Source organism: Pteropus medius, unplaced genomic scaffold, assembly GCF_902729225.1.
Source record: "Pteropus medius unplaced genomic scaffold, Ma_sr-lr_union100, whole genome shotgun sequence".
NCBI classification, from domain to species: Eukaryota; Metazoa; Chordata; class Mammalia; order Chiroptera; family Pteropodidae; genus Pteropus; species Pteropus medius.
In genome coordinates this window covers 6,779,287-6,802,303 of record NW_024342644.1, presented here as the reverse complement: position 1 = coordinate 6,802,303, position 23,017 = coordinate 6,779,287, and the positions used below count along the sequence as shown (strand labels likewise).

Below are 23,017 nucleotides of genomic sequence, written 5' to 3'. Positions count from 1 at the left end.
CTCACACTTCTGAGTTAATGGCTAACATAGGGGTAATATGTAGAATATTTCTGCACTAAAAAAAAGTTAAACTCCTAGATGTGAGCTTTCTAAGTCATCTACAAATTATGCACCAGTGAACCTTACTTTCACATAGAGTTCAAGCATGCCTCCAGCACTGCCTTATAACATGACCACCTTAAGAAGTTTTGTAGCATTTTAGAAACCAAAATCTCTTTATCTCAATACTTGTAAATATTCAACATCATAGACGAGAAAAAGGGATTTTAAGGAAGCAGTACATTCTCCACTTGGAATCAATCTACCGGCTGATAATTCAATTATTTTACTGCAAGCCAGAAGGCTGATTTAGATAGTAAAATATTAAAATGAAAAAAGAAAAAAAATGACGCGAAAGATACCATAAATTAACCTACTTAGCTACTCTTTTAAAAACAAGATAGGTGCTAGTGAGTTGCAACTATGGCGATATTCACAAAATGAGGCTAATAACTGTCTTGGAATAGTCTATACTCTGGTTGACCATCTTTTTTCAATATCATTACTTATAGAAGCCAGACTTCCTTCTTAAACCTATGTTTTGTATTTCACAGAATGCAAACATAATATACTTAAGTTTTAGAAAAAGAATTTGCAGTGTTTTAGAGCTTATTTTCAACTTCAAAACATTATCTAAATATTGCCTGTTAGCTCATGTGGAACTGCAGAAAATTGCAAAGATTATCCTTATTCAAATGTTGGCTAAAGTTACTAATATACAAAGTTCCATTATTGCTACCTACGATTTTACCATGTGCATATGAAAAACATTTTACTTATTGATCATCTCTTTGGAGCCATAAATTTTGGGCAAAATTTTATAGTGGCTGTAAATATGAAAAATACTTAAAAGATCAGAATTCAAAGAATGCATATTGCTTTATATAAGAAATTTTTTTCCTTAGAGAAAGACAATCTGTTTAGGCAAAATTTCTAATCTCGGTTATACAGTCAACTACTGTTCTGCTAAAAAAAGGAAGACATATGCTATGAAAAATAAGGAACATCTTAAAAATTTAAATAAAAAATTGTTTATAAAATTCAGTACGGATGTCCTTAAAATGTAAAAATAAAGTGAAATAAAAAAAACGATTGCAGGGAATTTGTTTATTGAGCATTAATTTAACACTTTTAAATTAAGTATTCACTTAAGAATTTTCTTTGTCACTGCCCTGTCAATGGACATAATGGAAAATATTGCACAGAACTCAACCAGGGAAATAATAATTAACAAAATATCTATGCAACAAGTATATGCTGTACATTTTAAAAATTAATCCAAACAAAATAATTTGAAGCACTTCTCTGATTTGTAAGTCTTAAAATGTTCTTTTCTGTTTTATTTAAGATTCCCGCCTTTTTTTTTAATACAAATTGACACTGTGTACAAAGAGGTCAAATGGCCAGTAAAACTACTGCTTTAAAATTGTTGGCTTTAGTAACAGAGGTATAATTTGATTTGACATCAGAGCTTTCTAAAATGGCAATGGTACAAGCATATGACTTTCTCTAGTATCCAAAATCTGTTCTGGCTCTCCCTTGGCTAAGGAATAGAAAACTAGACAGTCTTCTAAAGCTGTCACAATTTCCAAAAATGTTTTGATAAAAGTTGGCATACTTCGTTTCTCTTGCTTACCTTGATAACACTGGACTAAACAGAAAGTAAAGAAAATTCAGTCAACAGTAACTTAAATAGCAGCTAGCTCTAGGCCTGAACATTTTGGTGACGTAGATGACTATTCAAAAACAAATTCTTAAAATAAAAGTAGTTTTCAAAAATTAGGCCCAAAAGCCTACATTAAAGGAAAAATGCCAAGAATGAGTTGAACGTTAATCTATCTGTCCTACAAGACTATGAATAGAATGGAAGCTGAAACACTACATATAGTTAAAAATGCATTCTCAAAGAGCAAGTTTATAGAGTTTATAGAGTTAATGGCCTATGTAAATTTCCACTTGATCTTTAAAATTTTATAAGTGATGTATGTCACCAAATTAGGCCAATTCAATTAACTACATTCAGTAGGAATTGCTTCAGAAATGCCCTGAAAAAGATGACAGAAATTATAGATTTGAAAAGCAAGTAGGCTTTGCAAAGCTCGTTCCCAGACTTAGACTATATATTATCTACCAATTCCCAATTCCTCTTAAAATAGAAGACTTCCTTCATGTTTAGACATCCCATTTTATTCCAGTTTTGCACTAAGATAGATATATTAAGGGACTGCACTGCTGTTAAACATTGTCAATATCTCTCATATGCACCATTTAGACTATACCTCACTTGTTAACTTCCCTAATATTAAAATAATGAATAAATATGGTCCTTATGTTAAGGTCCTCTACCTTACCTTAAGTGAATATAAAATAAGGTAGTTTTATTAATTTCTTACTAGCATTGACTTAAAATCTGTTTACCAAATAAGAAATAGTAAACTTTTAAGTCTTTTTTACCCAGAAAGCAGATGTATTCTGATCCATTCCTAATATCTACATAAAACAGTTTTTTCATCATTTTAGTTTAGTTTATAACATTTTTCTTGGAATATTACTGTTGTACCTCAGAAAAAAATTTAATTAACCTACTATGGAAATTATGCTCAATTGTTAACCTTTTGAAAGAGGCAAAAAGTTCTCTAGGAAAACTGAAAATAACTTGATTAACAATTACCAGCGCCAAAAAAGTCATTAAAATTGATAAATAATAAATGCGATTTTACTGTAATCTACCTATTACTAATGCAAAATAAGACGGTGAAATTTCCCAATGGAATATGTTAAAGAACACGAACCAGAACACCTGTAACATCTCATTCACCTTCTAACATTAACATTTGCCAGGATGAAAGCTGTGACATGTAGTTTCACAGAATTTGAAACTTTATAAGTTCAAGAATGGAATTAAAATTCAACTTAAGGGGAAAAAACAAACAAAAATATGGCTAGTAGTGTCCAAATTCCAAAAAAAAAATCTTAAGGGTAAGTATGGCTGCTGTTTTTCCAGTCATTTTTCCATAAAATGTTGGCTATGTCATAAGAAATCTGCTGTGCTTTCTATCAACCAAGGCCTGCTGAAATACAACACATTTCCCTTACAAATTCAACCTCAGCTGAAATGTCGAGCAAGGCGGGCAGATCTATAGTCAGCACGAAGTTGTACGAAGGAGTGAAGAATGTTCTTGTCCAGATTAGCAAGTTGTTCTCCTGAGCAGACTTGCTTTAAATTATCTGGGGCAACTACCAGAAGATTGCAAAGTGCATGCAGAGTATCAAAAAGTTGTAATACCAGTGGAATCTGAATGAGATAAGAGAAGAAAAAAAACATTGAAACAAAATAATTTCTAGTTTTACAATTAGTATGCAAATTCTTCTCACGTAAATACTATTAGTCGGGACTTACTAATGTGGGAGAGTTCAATATATTAGAATTTCTAAACACTCTTGAAGTGTTAAAACTCAAATATTTCAGTTGTTACATAAACTTGGCTATATCTTTTTGGAAAGATTCATATTATGTCAATTTTCTTCAATAGTAACAGCCATTTATACTTTTGTGGAGTAGTACTAATTACCATTAATTTAGCACTTTTCTTAAATAATTTAAACCTTAAGGAAAAGTGATTTCAGAGATCTCTGAAGAATCATGAACGTATTTTGCAGATGAGTGACATATGTAGCATTAGTGATGCAAGTCACAAGGTCATTTGAACTGTGGAACTGAAATATGACCTTGTCTAAAATAATGCACAAAGCAAAAATGTGTTAATACTGAAAATATGGTTAGAACAATACTTCTTTCAGTTAAGAAATATTTCTCACTACAATATCACAAGTTATAAACTTTTCATTAATGATTATAAATCAGCACAGATTTTTGAGGTCTGACTTATGTTCTTGATCCTATACGAGTTTGATATTTGTGAATACATACCTTGAAGTCTTTGGCACACTTCCTATATTCAGCTACATCACAAATTGCTAACATGCCACCCATACAACTGTAGGAATATTGTTGAAGATGCTCATAAATAAGTCGATGAAAACGTACTCCAAGTTCCATCAAAACTGTATCTACATTCTTCCCATCCATGGAATTTTTAATCTTCTCCACTTGTTTTCTTACATAAGCACAGACTTTAACACAGGCCTGTAAAATTTTTTCTATACTTATTACAAAGAAATATGTATCAGCTTAGCTAAGAAGAAAATACATATAGGTTCTCATTAATCTCTAAGTATAAAAGAAAAACTTAAAGCACAGTAAGCTACACTAATGAAAATGTTAAAAAAATATTAACAAAGTAGATATTCTTAGTAGCATATCAAATCATTTTACTCACATTAGTATACTGAATCAGAACATTGTTTTCATCTTCTGGCTTAAAATCTGTTTTCTTTTGTTCTGCAGCCAAGATATGCTTCATCTGTCCAATCATACAATTTAATGTCCTAGAGAATTGAGAACACCATATATTTGATCTATTTAATTTATTTATAGTATTTACACTAAAAGTATTTAATTTCATATCACCATAAAACTATTTTACTATTGATAGACTTTAGATTTTAGAAAAAGTAAATTCTAGGTCTTGATGTCAATGAACTCTTGGTTTTATTAGCGTCCTGTTTAAAATACAGGGCAAAGATTCATTTGCCCAATATTTTATTTAAATCTTAAAAATATTTTAAGCCTGTCACTAACTTATTTCTTTAACACATACATATAAAGAATGTTTAGTGAAGACAGAGGACTTAAGAAGAATGGCCAAAGTTTAAAAGACCAGGTGAGAAGGACATGAGTTTCACAGTCTCAGGACAAGCAGGAGACTGGAGACAAGTGAGTGGTATAGAAGACTCAGCTGAGAAATGACAGCATGAGTTTGTAACAGCACCAATAACGTTTGAGTTGTGTAATATTCTCCAACAGCAATCATCCGCCCAGTTATGGGAAAAAAATAGACTGCACTAACCTAGGGTTTAGGATCTGTAAGACAGTTATGGTTAAAGAAAATGGATATTAAAGGTAATTATGAAAGAGTAATTCAAAAGATGGATTAAGCAATCTAATCAATAAAGTAAAGCTAGAAAAAGGATAACAGACAGATTGGCAAAAAATGAAGACAGACTGGCAAAAAATGAAGATATTAAGGGCTACAGTCCCTACTGAGGTAAGAAAGCAGGTATATGTAATTGGAAGAGGAAGTTGTAGGCATTAAGTAAAATATTCGGGTTCAAGGTTTTTGTTATCAATGATAACAAAGTCTAACAGGATATGAAAGTTGGTAGCTCAAGTTGAGATGATCAAGAAAATGAATGGCTCACACACATGGCAAGTGGAAATAACCTAAGACTCAAGATTAAAAAAAAAACTATGAGCCAGATTCCCAAATCTTCAATAAATGTAGGAAGCTGACATAAATGATTGAGCAAGAACAGCCATAAGAAAGTGAAGATGATATGAGCTTCAAAAGCAAATGGATTCTGGCTGAATAGAAGACAAACATTGGTCTGAAAATATCAGCAGGGATGCAAGTGAATGCTGAGCTCACCTCTTGGCCTCCCTGTACATGGGTAAAGGAGAATTAGAAGTTCACATTCAAAGACTACCACAGACCACTGTGCTTTCAATAGACAACTAATGCAAAGACTTTGAAACTAAGACTTATATGGAAAGACGAAAAAAAATTACCTAATCCATATTAAGAAGACAACAAGAAAATATGTATTCCAACACTTTTGAAGGCTTAACATACTCAATCTCCCCACCTCACAAATATGATTTGCAGGTATTCTGAGGCAAAGCAAGAAGACACAACTTAAGTTAATATGAGGACTTTAGGTTAGGAAAATACATACTTTTTGAAGTGGTAATTATAATATATATAATGTATACATTTACATTATTATTTTATTAAAGGAAGTTCTGTGTATGTATAATCTCATGTGGTTCTGAATAAAAAGAGAGAGAGAGACCAGTTTTTAGGATTCTTCTAAGCATTTAATTCTTTAGTAAACTAGTCTCAGGAATTAATTCTGTAACATCCTTATTTTTTTCCAGTTTTAGTCTTCGGTTTTATTTTCTTTTTCCTTATTATCACATACTCAATGGTAGTTCTTGATCTTAACGAGAAGATAATTGGGAGATGAGTTGTAAGTTTGTCACTACTAATAAAGTAAAAATTATTTATTTTTATAAATTAGAGTGGATTCCAAGTTATCTTTATAATAGCATAGTAGCAACTTTCATTCAAATATGCTTTCTTGAATAGAAGAGAAAGGAGTAGAATTACAGTAAATAAAAAACATGCCCAAACCTAGTAGCATGGGCTTTAGAATCTGAGGTCCAGCTCTACCACCATTTAACTGTGTTATCTTGAGCAAATTACTTAATTTCTTTAAGCCTCACTTCCTCATCTGTTAAATGGAAAGATTCTTCCTACCAAATAAATAAAATACAGGTAAAGGATCTGCACTGTGCCTGGCACATAGCAAATGCTTGATACATGGTACCTATTATCATCATCAATAAATATATGCCCACAATCATCTCAAAAAAAATCCCAGCAACTACTGCTCTATATTATAAATAGGTAATTAATACAATGAACATTTACAAAAATTTTTTGAATGCAGAGTCTGCATTCACTTAATGGAAGTTACCTTTAGAAAATTTAAAGCATTTCATATATGAGCTTGAAAACTGTAAATAAAAATAATATCCTCTATGTTACATACCATTTTTAAGGAGTGTGGAGTGTGTGTGTAAGTGTGTTTAGGAGTTGGTGGGGGTGGGGGGGAGTTACAAAGATAGTTTTCGACTGAATCTCTTTTAAAAGTAAATCTAAACACGCTGAGTTCAAGAAACATGCTGATTTGCGACAATATGGATGGAACTCGAGATAATCATGCTAAGCATAAAAAGCCAGACAGAAAAAGTTGAAAATCACATGATATCACTTATACGTGGGATATAAACCTAAAAGCAACAAAGGAACAGGACAAACAAACAGAAACTCATGGACATGGACTATAGACTAGTGGTTACCAGAAATTACCTGAAGGTAGGGTGAGGAGGAGGGGGAGGTAGATGGGCAAAATGGGTTCAAATAGTAAGGGAGGGTGAAGTGGGTAAAGGGGATCAAATATATGGTAACTGAAGGAAACTGGACTGTGGGTGGTAAACTTAATAGAATATACAGATGTTAAATTATAATGTATACCTGAAAATATATAATTGTATTAACCAATGTTACCCCAATAAAGTTAATTTAAAAAAAATAAAAAAATAAAAAATAAAATAAACATCATTTTCCAGGCTTTTAGCCCTACTACATTAAAAAAAGAAAAAGAAAAAAAGAAACATACTGAGTTCAAGAAATAATAAGCTTGAGAATCCAATAAAAATACCATTCTAATAAGGATGAAGGCAATATGTAAAAATAAAGTCAAACGTTATAGCAAGATAGTGAAATTAAGATAGAATTTCTTCTCTGAAAACTAGTTTTATGCTGCTTTAATGTTTTCACAATTTTTACAAATGTTAGAGAAAAAGTAAAACTAATAACTTGCCTATCAATGCCAGTATCCAATTTCATCTCCATTTGTTCAATTATTTCCTTTTTCTTCTGAAGGCATTCAGATAACTTAGGAGAAGAGCTATTGAATGTTTGAAAAAAATAAATCATGTTAGTAGCCTTACAATTCTACAAGTTTTTCATATCCATGTGTATTGCTATATATTTATAAACATACACATATACATTATTTTAATATGCTCACAAATCCAAAAAGCACATAAGTAGTAAAGTAATTACAGGTAACCTTGAACAACATGGGTTTGAACTCCATGGGTCCATTTACACGTAGATTTTTTTCAATAAATACTGCGAATGTATTTTCTCTTCCTTATGATTTTCTTAATAACATTTTCTTTTCTCTAGCTTTGTGGCAGCCTGACCCTACCTGGCCATTTTCTGCTCGAACGAGTTCATTTCTGACTGCCTCCCGCCCCCAACCTCAAGGACTCTCCAGCTAATATTAGTTTTCTCATACCCTGCCAACCAATCAATGTTCTTCATTGTATCTGTAGCTGTGTAGGAATGACAAGACTGTATAAAACTGCCCATTATATTACAATCGGGGCTCAGCCTTTGGATAAGAATCCACTAAGCCAGTGCCAGCATCAATAAATGCTGCTTCCTGCTTATGGCCTCAGTGTCCCATCTCTCTGTTCGAGAATCCCACAACAGCTTACTCTATTGTAAGAATGCAGTATATGATACATATAAAATAGTCTGCGGCCATGCTACCCTGAGCAAGCCCGATCCTGTCTGATGTGTGATTTCAGAAGCTAAGCAGGGTTGAGCCTGGTTAGTACTTGAATGGGAGACCACCTAGGAAGACCAGGTGCTGTAGGCATAAAAAATAAAAAAATAAGGGATTGTAAGTTGACAAGGTCCTTGCAATCTGTGAGGTCAACCAAGGGTTGCCTCGTCTAAAAATAAAAATAATAAAAAATAAAAATAATAATAATAATACATATGAAATATTAATCTACTATTTATCTTATCCGTAAGACTTCTAATCAACAGTAGGCTATTGGAAGTTAAGTTCTTTGGGAGTCAAAAAAACTTCCAATAGCCTACACAGATTTTCAACTGCAGGGGCAGGAGGGGTTGGTGCCCCTAACTTCTGCATTAATCAAGGGTCAACTGTATTTAGTATTCACTATGTCCAATTCAGTATAATAGTCACCATAGGAAAACTTAACCAGTTAATAGTGAAGAAAGAGGAAGATTTAGATCTGTTACTTTCATCTCAGAGGAGACATCCCTTAAGAATATAAAAATGTGATTTTGAAATTTTGAAATTATTTGGTTTCCTTTTTAATTAAATATCTTGTATAATAGCAAGGAAAATCAGGGACTATCACCAGAGTCTTAAGAATATAGTAAATTACATTAATTAAAATTTAGAGACTGAGAGTTACTCCCATTGTATTTAGCTTTCTTACATTAAAAACGATGAAAACTTGACAATCATATTTGCCTTCTGAATGCTATCAAAATATCAAAACACTATTATATTAAGGAATATGCAATTCTAATAGTTCTATAAATTCTTTGCTATGCGGCATGATAACTCTTTAAAAAGTAAATTTCCTTTCAAAGTATGATTCACAGATCACAAGTGATCTTTTATCTTTGAGCTTGTTTCTGGACTGATTTCTTGGCATATCAATGTTTATAACAAAATGTCTAGAATTTTATCTTTATATGAATATTTCTCTTTAACAATAGTACTACACAATTTTATAAAACATGTTAACATATATACACTACCTTATTTATTGCTCATGTGCTTTAAAAGTTCACAAAATTGACAGGAAGATATAAACCAAACTTTACTTAAGGCCTCACCAAAATCTGTCCTATTAATCTCATAAAATTTGTTAGATGTCTTTTTATTATAACAAGTTGATACAAGCCAAATGTCTTCTTTCACATCAGATATAGACTGATGACAGATTCAGTCTTTTCAAATATAGCAAAATTAATACCAGAGTAGGAAGAGAAAACAGGAAGGCAAGAAAGAAGAAAAAAGACTTTTACTTTTTATTTCATACCTCCCTGTCCTATTTGATATTTTTATGAACATGTATTCTTTTAAATTTGAACAAAAAGATATGTAGAATATTACAATATTCATTGAAATACCAATGGAAATCAGACACTAACCTTATTAGTGGCATAAGGTGATCATTAAACTGCTTGTCGAAAAGATGAAAAATAGTATTGGCCTGTTGCACAACATCCAAAAAATAGAGATTTGCATTCCTAGAATCTGAAGAAGGAATTCCTAAAATTAGAAGGCATATATATGTTAGAATCATACTTCAAAAAGTTCATCTTGGCAACAGAAAAAATGTGGTTTTAAACTACAACTGCTGTTTTAATAAATCAGCAATAATTTTTGTGGACAGAGAAGTAAAATTAAGCTTGTTAACAATGTAATAAAATTCATCCAAAGTTTTTGTGCCCAAACTTTCACCAACTATTCAGTCTTTGGAATTTTCTGAGATAAACCAAAAAAAAAAAAAAAAAATCAAATGAATCATCTTGAACTATACCTTCTCCTTCCTTTTCCCACTCTCTTGTGCCCAATGATTCACTTGAGACATGAATACACTTCACCATTTTTCTTATAGCCAGGCCTCTTTATCTCTGATAACAGTTAAAATAATTTTCTTATTAGCTTCCTGGTTCAAATTTCTTTATATTTTATGCCATAGCAACATATTTAAACTTACTTCACTCACCATGTTCTCTACTATTGCCTCAAAAATATATAGTATCCCCACAGTCTACAGAATAAACTCTTGATTTTTTTCCGCATGGTATTCAAGCCACTCCACATTCTGACCGCCAAAAGGACAGCTGACCATTCCAGATTTCAATTTCCTCTTTTTTGTAAAAGTAATAGATAAACTCTAAGGTCCTTTCTAACTCTAGATATTTATGTACCCAGCTAAAATTAAAAGAGCTAGGAAAAATATTCACGGCAAATGAGAAAATAAAAATTTAATACCTAGAGTTCTTTACAGGATGATAATTTTTTTCAAAGTTTTAAAAATAAAAAACAAAGGTGTTTTATTTTCTCACAAAAGACAAAATCACCAATTGGTACGAAAAAGAAGTAACCAACACAAACTTATAAGAGAAAAAATAAAATCAACATACATATAGAAAATACTAATCCTTGCTATTAATGAAAGGCTTGAAAATTAAAGCAATATTTATGCATATTTTAACCACTAAATTATTAAAGTTTTAAAAGAATATTCAGCAATGTGCAGAAAAACTGGTGCAGTCATAAAGGCCAGTAGCAGTGTAAATTAGTGGGGGCTGGGGGGGAACCCTTTAGGAAAACAGTTTATATTATAGAAATTTTTAAAATGTGTCACATACTTTGAGCTGATCATTTCACTTTTGGGATTTTAACCAAAGAAAATAATTCAAAATAAGAAAACACTTTAAGCTCTACAATGTTCATTGTAACATTATTTATATTACTAAATTGCCAAAAAGATCCAATATGTCTAATAATAGGGATGGTTAACTTTACAATATACATTTATGACAACATTATGCAATCACTAAAAATAATAGCATAAGTACTAACTAAATAGATGCTGGGAAAATATTCATGAATATAAGGGACATTCTTATCCTACCAGGAAATAGTTTCTAAGGCTTTCCAAATTGTGAATGCTACTATTAAGAAGATGATGCTAGGTTTCCATACTAGCTAAATACCAAATCTTTCATACCACATAGATTCAAATTAATGTTACTTTTTTCATTATCTCTTTTAATCTTAACAACTTTGAAGTATTATCATGTCAATATAAACTGCCATATCTTTAAGTCATTTGCAAATGGCAAATGTTAAATACTTGATGTTAAGACTCCTGTAATTAAGAAACAAAAAAGAGAGGATACAAAGCTTATCTACATCTGAAGAGCAGCAATATAAAAAAACTGGATAAGAATAAACCACAAGGTTACTAAATATAACTTTGCTCAATGTTAGAAACTTTATGGAATGAAGTTATATGTACAGTCAATAAATATTTTCTGAGCATCTGCTATATGCTTTCTAGGTGCTAGACTATACTGGTGAATAAGACAGGTAAGATTTCTACCTACAAGAGCTTATATGCTGTTCTCTCTACTTAAAATATTTTTTCTCGAAATACTCAGTTTACTCCTTCACTCTCTTGGTTTATATCTCCTGAGAGGCCTTTTCTGACCATCCTTTCTAAAAAAGCCCTCCACCCTTCAAATTCCCATCCCAGCTCCCAATTACCACTCTCTATCTTACTCAATTTTGTTTTTCTTCCTAGTCATTTGTCTCTTTTCCACAAGAATGTAAGCTCCACGAATGCAGGAGTAGGCACATTTTAATAAGTACATGCTGAATAAAAATTCTGGTGAGTGGTGGCAGACATTAACAGATGAAAATTTTACTGTGATAAGTGCCATGAAAAAAGTTAATCTAATGACAAAATAATGAGTAACAAGGCTGGGAGAGGAGGGCTACCTAAGCAGGGGTGATCAATAAAGGCCTTTCTGAGAAGGTGATATCTTAGTTGAGATAAGAAGGTTGAAAAGCCAGACATGAGAAGAACTGAAGGAAAAGGATTTTTGGGATGGGGAAACATCATGTGCCAAACCCTGAGTGAAGAAAAAGAATGAAGGCCAGAGTACCGGGGGTAGGGAGGAGAAATACAATAGGAGATGAGGATGACTTCTTAAGAGGAGATCAGCTCAAAAGCCATGCTTATATAAAGAGGTTGTTGTTGTTTTCCCTCTAAGGGTAACAGGAAGCCACTAAAGAGTCTTAAACAAGAAAACAATAATCAAACTGACTGTTAACAGAGTCAGTAATTTGGAGAAGTAAGAATGTACACAGGGAGATTAGTTAAGAGTGAACAGAGATTGCATCAGTGGAGATGGAAAAAAAGTAGATGAATTTGAGTTACATGTGGAAGTATATATCAGGGTTGATAAAAAGGAAGAATTATGGCAACTCCTGGGTTTAGGACTTGAGCAACCAGTAGGTCAATAGTAATGCCTTTAAAAGACATGGGGAAGAATGGGAAAGGGATAGGTTTAGGTGAAAGAGTTTCATTTGGGATTTGTTAAATTTGAGATGCATACTGAACAGGTGAAAAGGTTACCAGATTAGTGAGACTGGAATTTAGGGAAGAAGTCAATAATATCCTATTAATACCAGTAATTCCAAAAGACCAAAAGCAAAAGAAAAATTTTGCTGTGAATCTATTCCTTCTCAGACTTATTTTAGAATATTTTTCTTTCATTACTCAATTACCTCAACCAGAATTGCTGTCACCTTAATTTTTCTTCCCTTGACATAACCTATAGCACTGTACAACATTCTGCCATATACCACAGTGACTGATGTAGCTTACCCAGCCCTGTTCAATGTAATAAGCAATATGAGAGAAACTGTGTCTCCGTATAGCTTTCAGCACCTGACAAATCCTTGCATTATAGAGGCTCAAACAGTATTATTCATTGCATTGAATTAAATTTGACATATAGAGTTAAATATATACAAAATAAAATTAAACATAGTTTAACCAAACAGGGTTAAATGAATTTAATACAAATGATAACACAAATAAATATACTTACCGGCAAGTCCTGTTTCCAAAGCATAATCAATATGCTCAATACATAAAAATTCCACAAGAATGGTAAAAATTCTAAAGGCATTCCTTGGTAGATCAGAAGGATCAGAGAGCTTTAAAAACAGAAACCAAATATATCAATCCTCAAGTCTACCTTTAAAAAGGGAACTTTTTTTTTTTTAGCAATCAACGTGATATAAAACTAGTCAGTATTCAGGTATCAAAATGATAACTTACACACCTCTTCTTCCTCGCCCCCAATGCCTCTTTCACGTACATACAATGCTCAACAACTCTCCTGCCTTAGACTAGATCAATGTTTTTCCTACCTAGATTGCAATCCATTAGTGGATTGTGAAAAGAAAGTAAGAAGAGAGAGAGAACCAATAGGAAATAAAGTATAATGTACACAGTAAAATCAAATATAGTTTCATGAAATACATATACACACAAATACATATAACAAAAGTACACTGAACTGCAATGTAAAATGAATTGCTATTGTAGGTCATGGTCAAGGAAGTTTGAGAGCCATCAACTGAACAAAGCAATATTCTAGCAAAACTCACAACAAAAAGCATTTCTTTTATTGGGGGATAGGAATGAGAAAATCAATAAACAGATGCACTATGACAGACTCAAATCTCAGCTTTATCACTTTCTGGTTGAGTGAACCCCTCAAATGTTATTTAACCCTACCAAGTCTCAATTTCTTCATCTGTAAGGAAGGAATATGAATAGTACTTACATTCTAGCCTTAAGGTGAGAATATGAAAATGCATGTAAAAAAAGTACTTTAGTACTTTTAGCAGTGTTTGGCACATAGTAAGCACAATGTTTATTTTGATGTCGATGCCACTACTGACTCAGTAAAAGAATTATTAGTAGTCATGCTGAGAAAATAAAATCCCTCTTTAACTTTTTAAGTTGAAATTTACCTCTCAGCTTCTTATAACTGCTTCCTATATTATTTATCAATTGATTGTTGCCTATCTGTAGTGTCCATTCATGTACCCTGAGTAATGCTTATTATCTGATATATACAGTCAGGAGTTAAAGTGTATAACCCACCTTAAATCTGCTAAATCTCCACTGATTATAAATACTGATTTGGTATTACTCAATTCCCTTCCTCGTCTTCTTAATGCCACCCCAATCTTTATCCTTCATCAGACTCTCTACTACAACCCTCACTGCCACTCTTTGCTCACAGATGCTCAACATATGCCCTTAAAGAAGCGATAAATACAGAACTATAAAAAAATTTTTTAAATGCACGTGAAAAAACAAAGAATAGGTATGAATGGTAAACACATACAAAGATGCTCAACATCATTATTCATTAGGAAATACACACTAAAACCATAATGAGGTATCACTATATACCCTATTCAATTATCTAAAATTAAAAAGACTGATCATATCAAATGTGGAGATCTTGTGGAGTTAATGGAATAGTCACACACTGCTGGTAGGAATGTCAAATGAAACAACGTTGGAAAACAGGCAGTTTCTTAAAAAGAAATATCACTACTACTACATTGCTACTAAGTATACCCAAGAGAAATGAATGCACTGTCTGTTTAAAGACATAAATGAATGTTTATAGCAACTTCATTTGTAATAGTCAAACACTGGAACCAATCTAAATGTCCATCAATATGAAAACAAATTATGATATATTCAAATGATGAAACACTATTCAGCAATGAAAAGCAACATGCTCATTAATACACATGCCAACATGGATGAATCTTAAAATAATTATGCTAGGTAAAGAAGCCAGAAACACATGTATATACTATATTATAATCCCATTTATTAAAAAATTCTAGAAAATTAATCAACTTCTTGGAGACATCCCATTTAGCTTTCAAGACTTAGTCCTCAAATGTCCCTTCTTTTTAAAAACTAATCTATAGAAACATAAAGTAGATCAGTTGTTGCCTAAGGACAGAAGCAAGAGGAAGAGAAAGAGGGATTATAAAAGGGTAAAAGGAAAATTTGGAAAATGATGAATCTATTCATTATCATGACTGCAGTTACAGCTTTACGAATGTACACATAATTTATCAAAGTTACCAAGTTGTGCAGTTTAAATATATGCAGTTTTCTGAATGCCAATTATATGTCGAAATTATTTTTTTAAAAAAAGGAAAAAAACACCAATCTGTTTGTTCATTACACTGCCCTTTCTAATATTCTTTAAAGCTGCCATCATTATCTACAAACTCAAATTTCTATGCAGGGTACACAAAGAGTTTTTGTCTAACCTGTCAACCTCCTCTCTATTACTCTTCTTCTCATGTATATTTTTATTTCAAGCATTTCATGCTGGATGACTGATCTTTATATACATCTTTGCACATGTACTATTCTCTCTGTGTGAAATGGCCTGCCAGAATGGTCTTCTTGAAAACATCCTATTTAGCTTTCAAGACCCAGGCTTCAGATGTCCCTTCTTTTTGAAACCTCCCCTGATAAATACTCTTCCTTAATTCCTTAACGAGGCAAAGCTGGTTGCTTCCTCGTTGGTCCCAACAGTGTATACCCACCCTGTACTAATTCTTTACATGTATACCTTCTTTCTCCACACTATTCTAAGGTAGTGTATATGTCTAAACTTTTTATCGTCAGCATCTAACATGGCAGCTAGTACAAAGTAAACACATAATAATGTTTGTTGAATCAGTCTGCACTGAATTGAACTGAATTTCAATCTTGTGACTTCCCAGACAGAAGGTCATGACTTAGAGCTAGTTGCTATGAGTCAAACAATACAATGTTCACATCTTCATGTTAGATGATTTGAGGCTTTAGAAATATTCTAACATATTTACAGCACTCAGAAAAGTAAAGATATCACTGTACCAAATACCCACATCACCCACCCAGATGTGCCATACTGTAACATTTTTACAAATATACCTCTAAATAATTTTAAAATAATTCTGTTCTCTAAAGCAAAAATCTCTATATTTTTATTATAAAAAATAGTTGTTCCTAAGCAGAGGGCAGATTTATATCTTAGTATAAACAAGGCAAAACTTAAAATACATATATGCAAATAAAATAAATTTACAATTACTCTTACCCTATGACATCTTTCAAAGGCTTGTTTGGTTTCTTGTAAAAGATTAACCACCACTTCTTGGGATAGGAAGGTTTCTCCATGAGTATCGATACTCGGCCCCAATGGTAAGTTGGTACGTTGTCTAATTCTCTCTTTCAAATCTTGAATACTAGTGCATCATATTGACAGATAAAAAAAAGGATACATTATATAGATTTCAATTTAAAGTACTCTCAAACTTAGTATACATCAACGAAGAAAAATGGACCAATAGCCAGGATATCTAAAAGTTCTAATTCTAATAATTAGTTCTGTAAAGTGAAGCAAGCCTTAAATCTCTACATAGAAGACTTTCATCTGAAAAATTAGGAAATTTGGAGTTATGATCACTGAAGTCTCTTTCAGCTATATGATTCTGACTCAACAGCCAAAAACTCCTTGTTTGGTTTCATAGGAAGCGGGCTATTCCAAATAAGATTCCAGATAACTAAATGGTCCCGCTTAAAATAAACTTTAAAATTTTAATGTTTTTAAAATATATTTAATCATTTAAGCATACTGTTCATTATTGTTAAAAAAGATGCATTAAACATAATTTAGCTTTTCTTAATGACTAAGGGTCACTTTGAACATCTATTATATGACGGTATCATTAGAAAGTTAGATGATTTTTTTGCTCCTAGAATATATACCTCCAGATTACTGTGAACTACTTTTAAAAAAATATATTATGATTGTTCTTTAGTATTTCTCTTCCTTTATTTGCTACTGCCTTTCAGATGTCACTTTTTATTCCTCATTATAACCTCTCTCTGATCATTATTTAATATATGACAAAGTGAGAAAAAAGAAACTGATTTGGGTGTATATGTATGTGGACTCTGGACCCCAATTACATGGTTCCACTGAAGTCATTTTGCCTCATCCCAGTATCAACTGGGTTCTAGATAGTCGAGATCTGGATTACTGAGGTGTCACCAATTCTTACAGCGTATCACTTTCTTCTAGTATGTGAATAATCACAAATTTTAAGGTATTAATTAAATAATTTTATGCGCAAATCACTGAAAAGTTTAGGGTACCTAAACTGTGAACTATTTGCTGGTTTTTTTCCACTCCTGCAACGAACAACAAAAAAAAGGATGTGCTTCCTAGTTAATAATTTGGAATAATTTACTGAGCCTGAAAATATTAAAGAAACTATAGAACTCTTTATAGTACTGGTTCTATAGTTCTGCTTTACATTTTAATCATGTTACATTAGGTCATTTCAACATGTAGTTTAAGAGACAGGATTTGATCAATGGCATACATAAACTTGATTAAAAGAGTTCTTCCTAGAAAACTGCAATGACTGTCAATATTTGGCAAGTTTGTCAAAATATAATAAAGTTCTTAATATCTTCAGTTCTAACTATAATATTTAATAAAAACACTCACCCTCCTGTGCCAATGGATCTCTTCTGATGGTTTTTTGAATCATAATAGCGCTGTAGGATCATAGCACTTCTGCTTTTCAAATATCCAGTCTCCACCTCAATATAGTTCTCCAAATAGGAAATGAAAATGGATTTGATAAGCTTAGACAAGAAAGTCTGTTTATCAGTACCTAAGTTAAACTCCATCAATTTGCTGGAAAGATTTGTGGTTCTTTTCATGGAAAAGGAGGAAAAAAAGATTAATATATATTTTAGGTATAGTAACAATACTAAGGAATATATATTTTTACAAAGTGACTTTAACAACTTAGGTTAAACCACCATTTCTTAAACCTTGGGAAAGTACTTAGGATGCAGACAGTAACTGTATAGTGTTATATATAAAGTAGAATGAATATCATGAACAACATTACGGTTTTGAAAACTGTCATAAACTCCTAGGGATGACCTAGAAGAGGAAACTGAGTCAATGAACCAGTGAAGAAATGGCAACAAGTGGCAGAATGGCTTCAAGTATACCCTAATGCCATTCACAACATGGTACCCAAGTCAGAATACTGAGAGGTTTACTCTCTGTTCATTCTCTTCTGACTTTGTCCATGTGGACTTTCCTCTAATTGTCTTTTTTTCATTGTTGAAGATAGGCTCACAATATTGATATGAACTTTCAGATTATGGTTACTTTGAAAACCCTCCTCTCAAAATAATGACACTGAAGAATACTAGCAATAGGGTTGAGTTAAAACTTCTTATGAAGCTTCTGATATATTTCTAACTGTAATACTGCCTTTTACAAAAGAACAAAACAAATTCTCACACGAGACTTAAGGCTGAAATTATTATTTTTAAAGAATTTGTCACTTACTTTCTCAATTTTTAAAGTGTTAATGCAGATAAATGTAATTACACTAGTTCTTGGAGAAAAAAGTTAAAGAACAGTGAACTAGCTTACAATTAAAATCAGAAATGAAATTCTCGACTCTAAACAAGGTAAACAAAGTTTTATGTTTCACTAAAGTACATTACTATATATATCCAATTCCTTAAATTAATGTACTAACAATGCTGCTCTTGTATAACAGTCTATGAAGGCAAGTGTTTAATGCTAAAAGGCATACTGCTATCTGACAAACTGTTATTCAGAAATACCTGAATACTTCTCCATTTTCCATTTAGAAAAAAAGAGAATCTGATATGTTATTCTGTAATAATTAAAAATATACCTTGTATATAAGTCATAGAGATTTTTGAGATACTGCTCTGCATCAGACTTCCTACATTCTTCTAACTGGTCTTTTACGAAACTCTAAAAGAAAAAAAAGTTGAGATTCTGTCAATTAAATATTAAATTACATAGTCAAGATTTTATTTCCAAAATTACTCCACATTCTAAAACTGTTCTTCTTACAAGGCAATGCAGAGAAAAACAGACCAATATTAAAAAATTTTTAAATAAGTTTTTAATTTTTACTGCTATATTTACTTGTACATCTATATCAGTCTTGAGAATAGGCATCAAGAACTTCAAAATTTCTCTTTTTTCTTTTTTTTTGAAAATGGCCAATCCTGGCTCATGAAATACATTTTAAAAAAACAACAACAAAAAATCCCCAAAGAAACAAAACCTAAGTATATACCAATACAGTCAACTCCTTAAAGCAGCATTTACCAAACTGTGGTCTGGGTAACTAACGTAAGAGTCACTTTAGACGTTAACAGGCATTACTCTGCAATAGGGAAATGCTGTACATTACACTCCCACTTCTAGAGAACCACAATACATATTAGTACCTTTAAAGGATATTAAAAGTCCTGAATTGTGTTTTAAAAACACTTATTTAATGTTTTTTAATCCAGTGGTAAACATAATTTAAGAAATGTTTCCTTAAAGTATACTACTATGGGAAGTAAGTTATAAATTAAATTCCTGGGTTGTTTTTTTTTTCATGTTAGTACCATATTATAAAAAATTCTACAGACTGAACTTACTTGTAATTCTTGTTCAATTTCACAAATGCCATCTGTTGGTCAAGGTGAAGATCAAATAAAAATAAAAATCTGAGGCTACCCTACTACAATCTGTTACTGTCACTACTACCACTGTTACACAAAATTCAAGCATGTGCTCTGGTAACACTTCGTGATTAGCATATTCTTTTCTTGGTGAACGGGGAAACATTTTTTAAAAGCACAACTTTGCCATCCCTTTCCCCTTCATGGAATAAGCAGACTACTATTTCTATGGTCATTACTTAAGTAAACTAATTTTTAAAAAACTTTTAAAACACAGAGAAAAAAATCACATATTGCTTTAAAAACTACTTAGTGATTATTTAAAATTACCTGTAATTTGATTTCAAATACGTTTTGAATAAGTTTAGCCAGTACTGTTTCTGGATTACTAAAGATATCTCCAACTTGTTTGTTCACCCGTTGACAGAGTATTGCTGCATCTTCAAATATGTCATTTCTCAAGCAAGCACCCTAAATAGCAGAGGCATTTTATGTAATTAATATATAATTTTAAAATGTTTTTTAAACACAAATTAGCATAAAATAAAATCCAATAAAGTGTAGTTATGTTACCTCCTGGCACTGCTTTATATAAACATCAACACAATGGGAATAACCCTATAAAGAAGAAAGAAATACATTATCACGTTCTGGTTAAATTACAATATCAACAAAAGAGGTATTATATGTAATAAAGCTATGTTTTTGTCCCAATGAATGGCTAATAGTTCCTTTTTTTTAAACACCTACAGCACCTGGTATTCCTAGGTGGTCTCCCGTCCAAGTACTAACCAGGCCCAACCCTGCTTAGCTTCTGAGATCAGATGAGATCGGGCACATTCAAGGTGGCATGGCCGTAGACTAGCTAATAGTTCTTGGGCTTAAATATAATTAATTGTAGAAAACCAATAACCTAATACTGGTATCTTCTCCCAATGGCTTTCTACAAAATTGATCAGCTGATTCGTATCCTTGTAGGACTTTAGACTGAAAGAAAAAATTGAGGTTTAACTGAGTTCTTTATAGTCATTTTACCCTATCATCACCTAGCCATCTCCTTCAACTCCAAAACATGCACGTGTGTGTGCACACGTGCACACACATGTATGCACACACACATAGATTCAAGGTCTTGAGAAAAGGTTTTATTTATATATATATATATATGTGTGTGTGTGTGTGTGTATATATATATACACACACATATATATGTATATATAGTTCCTCTCTTGAATTCAAAGTATTTGTCTTCCCTTGCAAGAATATGAACAGAGCTGTATTTAACTAACATTCTAGACATTTACTCTAAAAATTAAATCCATTTTAATAGAATATTTAAACAATTTGTCATATTAAGTTCACTATAATGAGATTTTTGCTTATTAACAAATCATACATGAAAACAAGTGAGGTAAGCAATATAAAGTATACTATTGTCTCCAGAACCATTCTTAATACTCAGATATGTTACTTAAATGAAAAGTTCAACACTGGCTTATATTTCCCTAATCTGATACAAATATAAATTAACAGACTGAAGGAAGCACTATTTCTTTAAGTATTTGTTTTGGAGAAATGCACTACCATACAGGGATTCTCTCCCCAATTCAAATACCAGTAAGACAGTTCCATAACACAATATTCCTTTGTATTACCACCTGAGATCCTCTGAATTTAAGTCTTTTACTAGTCACATTTCATTTACTCTACATTCCAGTAGATACTTAAGGTCAAGTCTTCTAATTTCTGACCTACTTCATAACATGTTTGACTGAAAAAATATATATATTACAAACCAAGAAGGTAAACATGATTATCTATGTCAATCTAAAAATTCATATATAGCTTGAAATATATTGATGTTATATATATAGCTATTTGATAAAATATTAATGTTATAGAATATAACATTACATTATAAAATCCTTAAATATTAAATACCTAAAAATTTAACATCACTTACGGAGATATGAAATGTACATTCAAATAATTCAAAACAATGAAAATTATCATTGTGATAGTGACACAATTAATAGGGGGAAATCAGAAGAATAATATACAGAATATATATAATCTCCACAGTCTTGAAGACTAATATTCATTTTTAATTTTTATTACTTACCTTAAAATGAAGTAAAACTGCTGCTACTTCTCTCATTCTGGAGATTTCACCTCTTCTTTGAGCACTGGTAAACTCCTGAATCAGTTGGCATTCTAAATCATGATATTTACCTAAAAAGAAAGTCATTCAACTATTATGAAGCAGACAAAGTATACTAGTATATGAATTACTCATAAATATAATGAGTATGGGTCTAGCCTTCTTTTGAAAGGATTACAAAAACAATATGAAATTATAGGCAGTGAATCTAGATCCTATAACATACTGAGGTGTACAAACGTATACTTTCAAGAAAAAAAAATCTTCCTAAATGGCAAAGCAGCTTAACTCCCACAGTCTGAGTTATCATTTTCCGCCATTACTTTAAAAAGCAGCTGACTGGGAAAAACCTTCCAGATGTCATTTCTAATAGAGATAGGAAAAATCTTAAACTTGAAACTATGGAAAGTGTGAGGAAGACAACAGAAATTTTTACTAGAGCTCAGATGCCTTTACATAAACAATGGTGGATTCGACACCAAATTTCACCTTGATATATCAGTAATATTTGATTCACTACCTTCTTGAGGCTATATGATTCTGAATAAATAACTGAACTTTGGACTAATCTACAGTGACCAAAAACAATGCCAGGAAGTCCACTCTGTATGTCATCCTTATTTTAACACTTTTGGGAAAATAGATGGTTCTTTGAACCTTCTACGAAAAATGGTCTCCCAAACAATGACTCAGGCTACCATGGAAGCTTGCAAATATAGTGGCTTTTCCAGAAACCTAGAATGATCCACCTAAAATATAATCCAAAGATTGACAAGGATCAAGCTAGAATTAAATAGGTACTAAAATCAAGTGCTCATATGAGCTTAGCTTAAAAAAAAAGAAAAAAAAAACCCCTACTTTAGAGATACAGGTATAGATATAACACAATTTTCAAGATACATTATTAAATTAAACACAGACAGTGTAAAACTATTTGTTTAGTATGCCACCAATTATTTTTAAATAAATGGGGATAGTAGAACTAAATTCTACACATATATACATGATTTATGTCCTATGCTTGTATATCTGTAGAATACTCTGAAAGAATACCCAAGAAACTGGTAATGGTTGTT

At 31.9% G+C, this 23,017-nt stretch overlaps 1 protein-coding gene, 1 non-coding gene and 1 pseudogene across 2 annotated transcripts in view; 1 reads left to right on the top strand and 2 right to left on the bottom strand.

Moving 5' to 3' along the window:
- Window positions 1-1,396: 1,396 nt before the first annotated feature.
- The window catches only part of EXOC5 (exocyst complex component 5), a 36,382-nt gene continuing 14,761 nt past the window's right edge, over window positions 1,397-23,017 (bottom strand). The window contains exons 7-18 of the mRNA XM_039866518.1: window positions 21,903-22,012; window positions 20,354-20,398; window positions 20,111-20,251; window positions 18,991-19,073; window positions 17,769-17,978; window positions 16,350-16,497; window positions 13,260-13,368; window positions 9,777-9,897; window positions 7,609-7,695; window positions 4,380-4,488; window positions 3,971-4,186; window positions 1,397-3,334 (exon numbers count right to left, since the gene is read on the bottom strand). Of these exons, the coding sequence (XP_039722452.1) occupies window positions 3,146-3,334; window positions 3,971-4,186; window positions 4,380-4,488; window positions 7,609-7,695; window positions 9,777-9,897; window positions 13,260-13,368; window positions 16,350-16,497; window positions 17,769-17,978; window positions 18,991-19,073; window positions 20,111-20,251; window positions 20,354-20,398; window positions 21,903-22,012 (1,568 nt within the window). The 3' untranslated portion in view covers window positions 1,397-3,145. The remainder of the gene's footprint in view (window positions 3,335-3,970; window positions 4,187-4,379; window positions 4,489-7,608; window positions 7,696-9,776; window positions 9,898-13,259; window positions 13,369-16,349; window positions 16,498-17,768; window positions 17,979-18,990; window positions 19,074-20,110; window positions 20,252-20,353; window positions 20,399-21,902; window positions 22,013-23,017) is intronic.
- LOC120605671 (uncharacterized) lies at window positions 8,332-8,457 on the top strand (annotated as a pseudogene).
- Window positions 20,524-20,642, bottom strand: LOC120605622 (5S ribosomal RNA). Its single transcript, XR_005653667.1, has one exon. It is a non-coding gene; the product is annotated as a 5S ribosomal RNA (ribosomal RNA).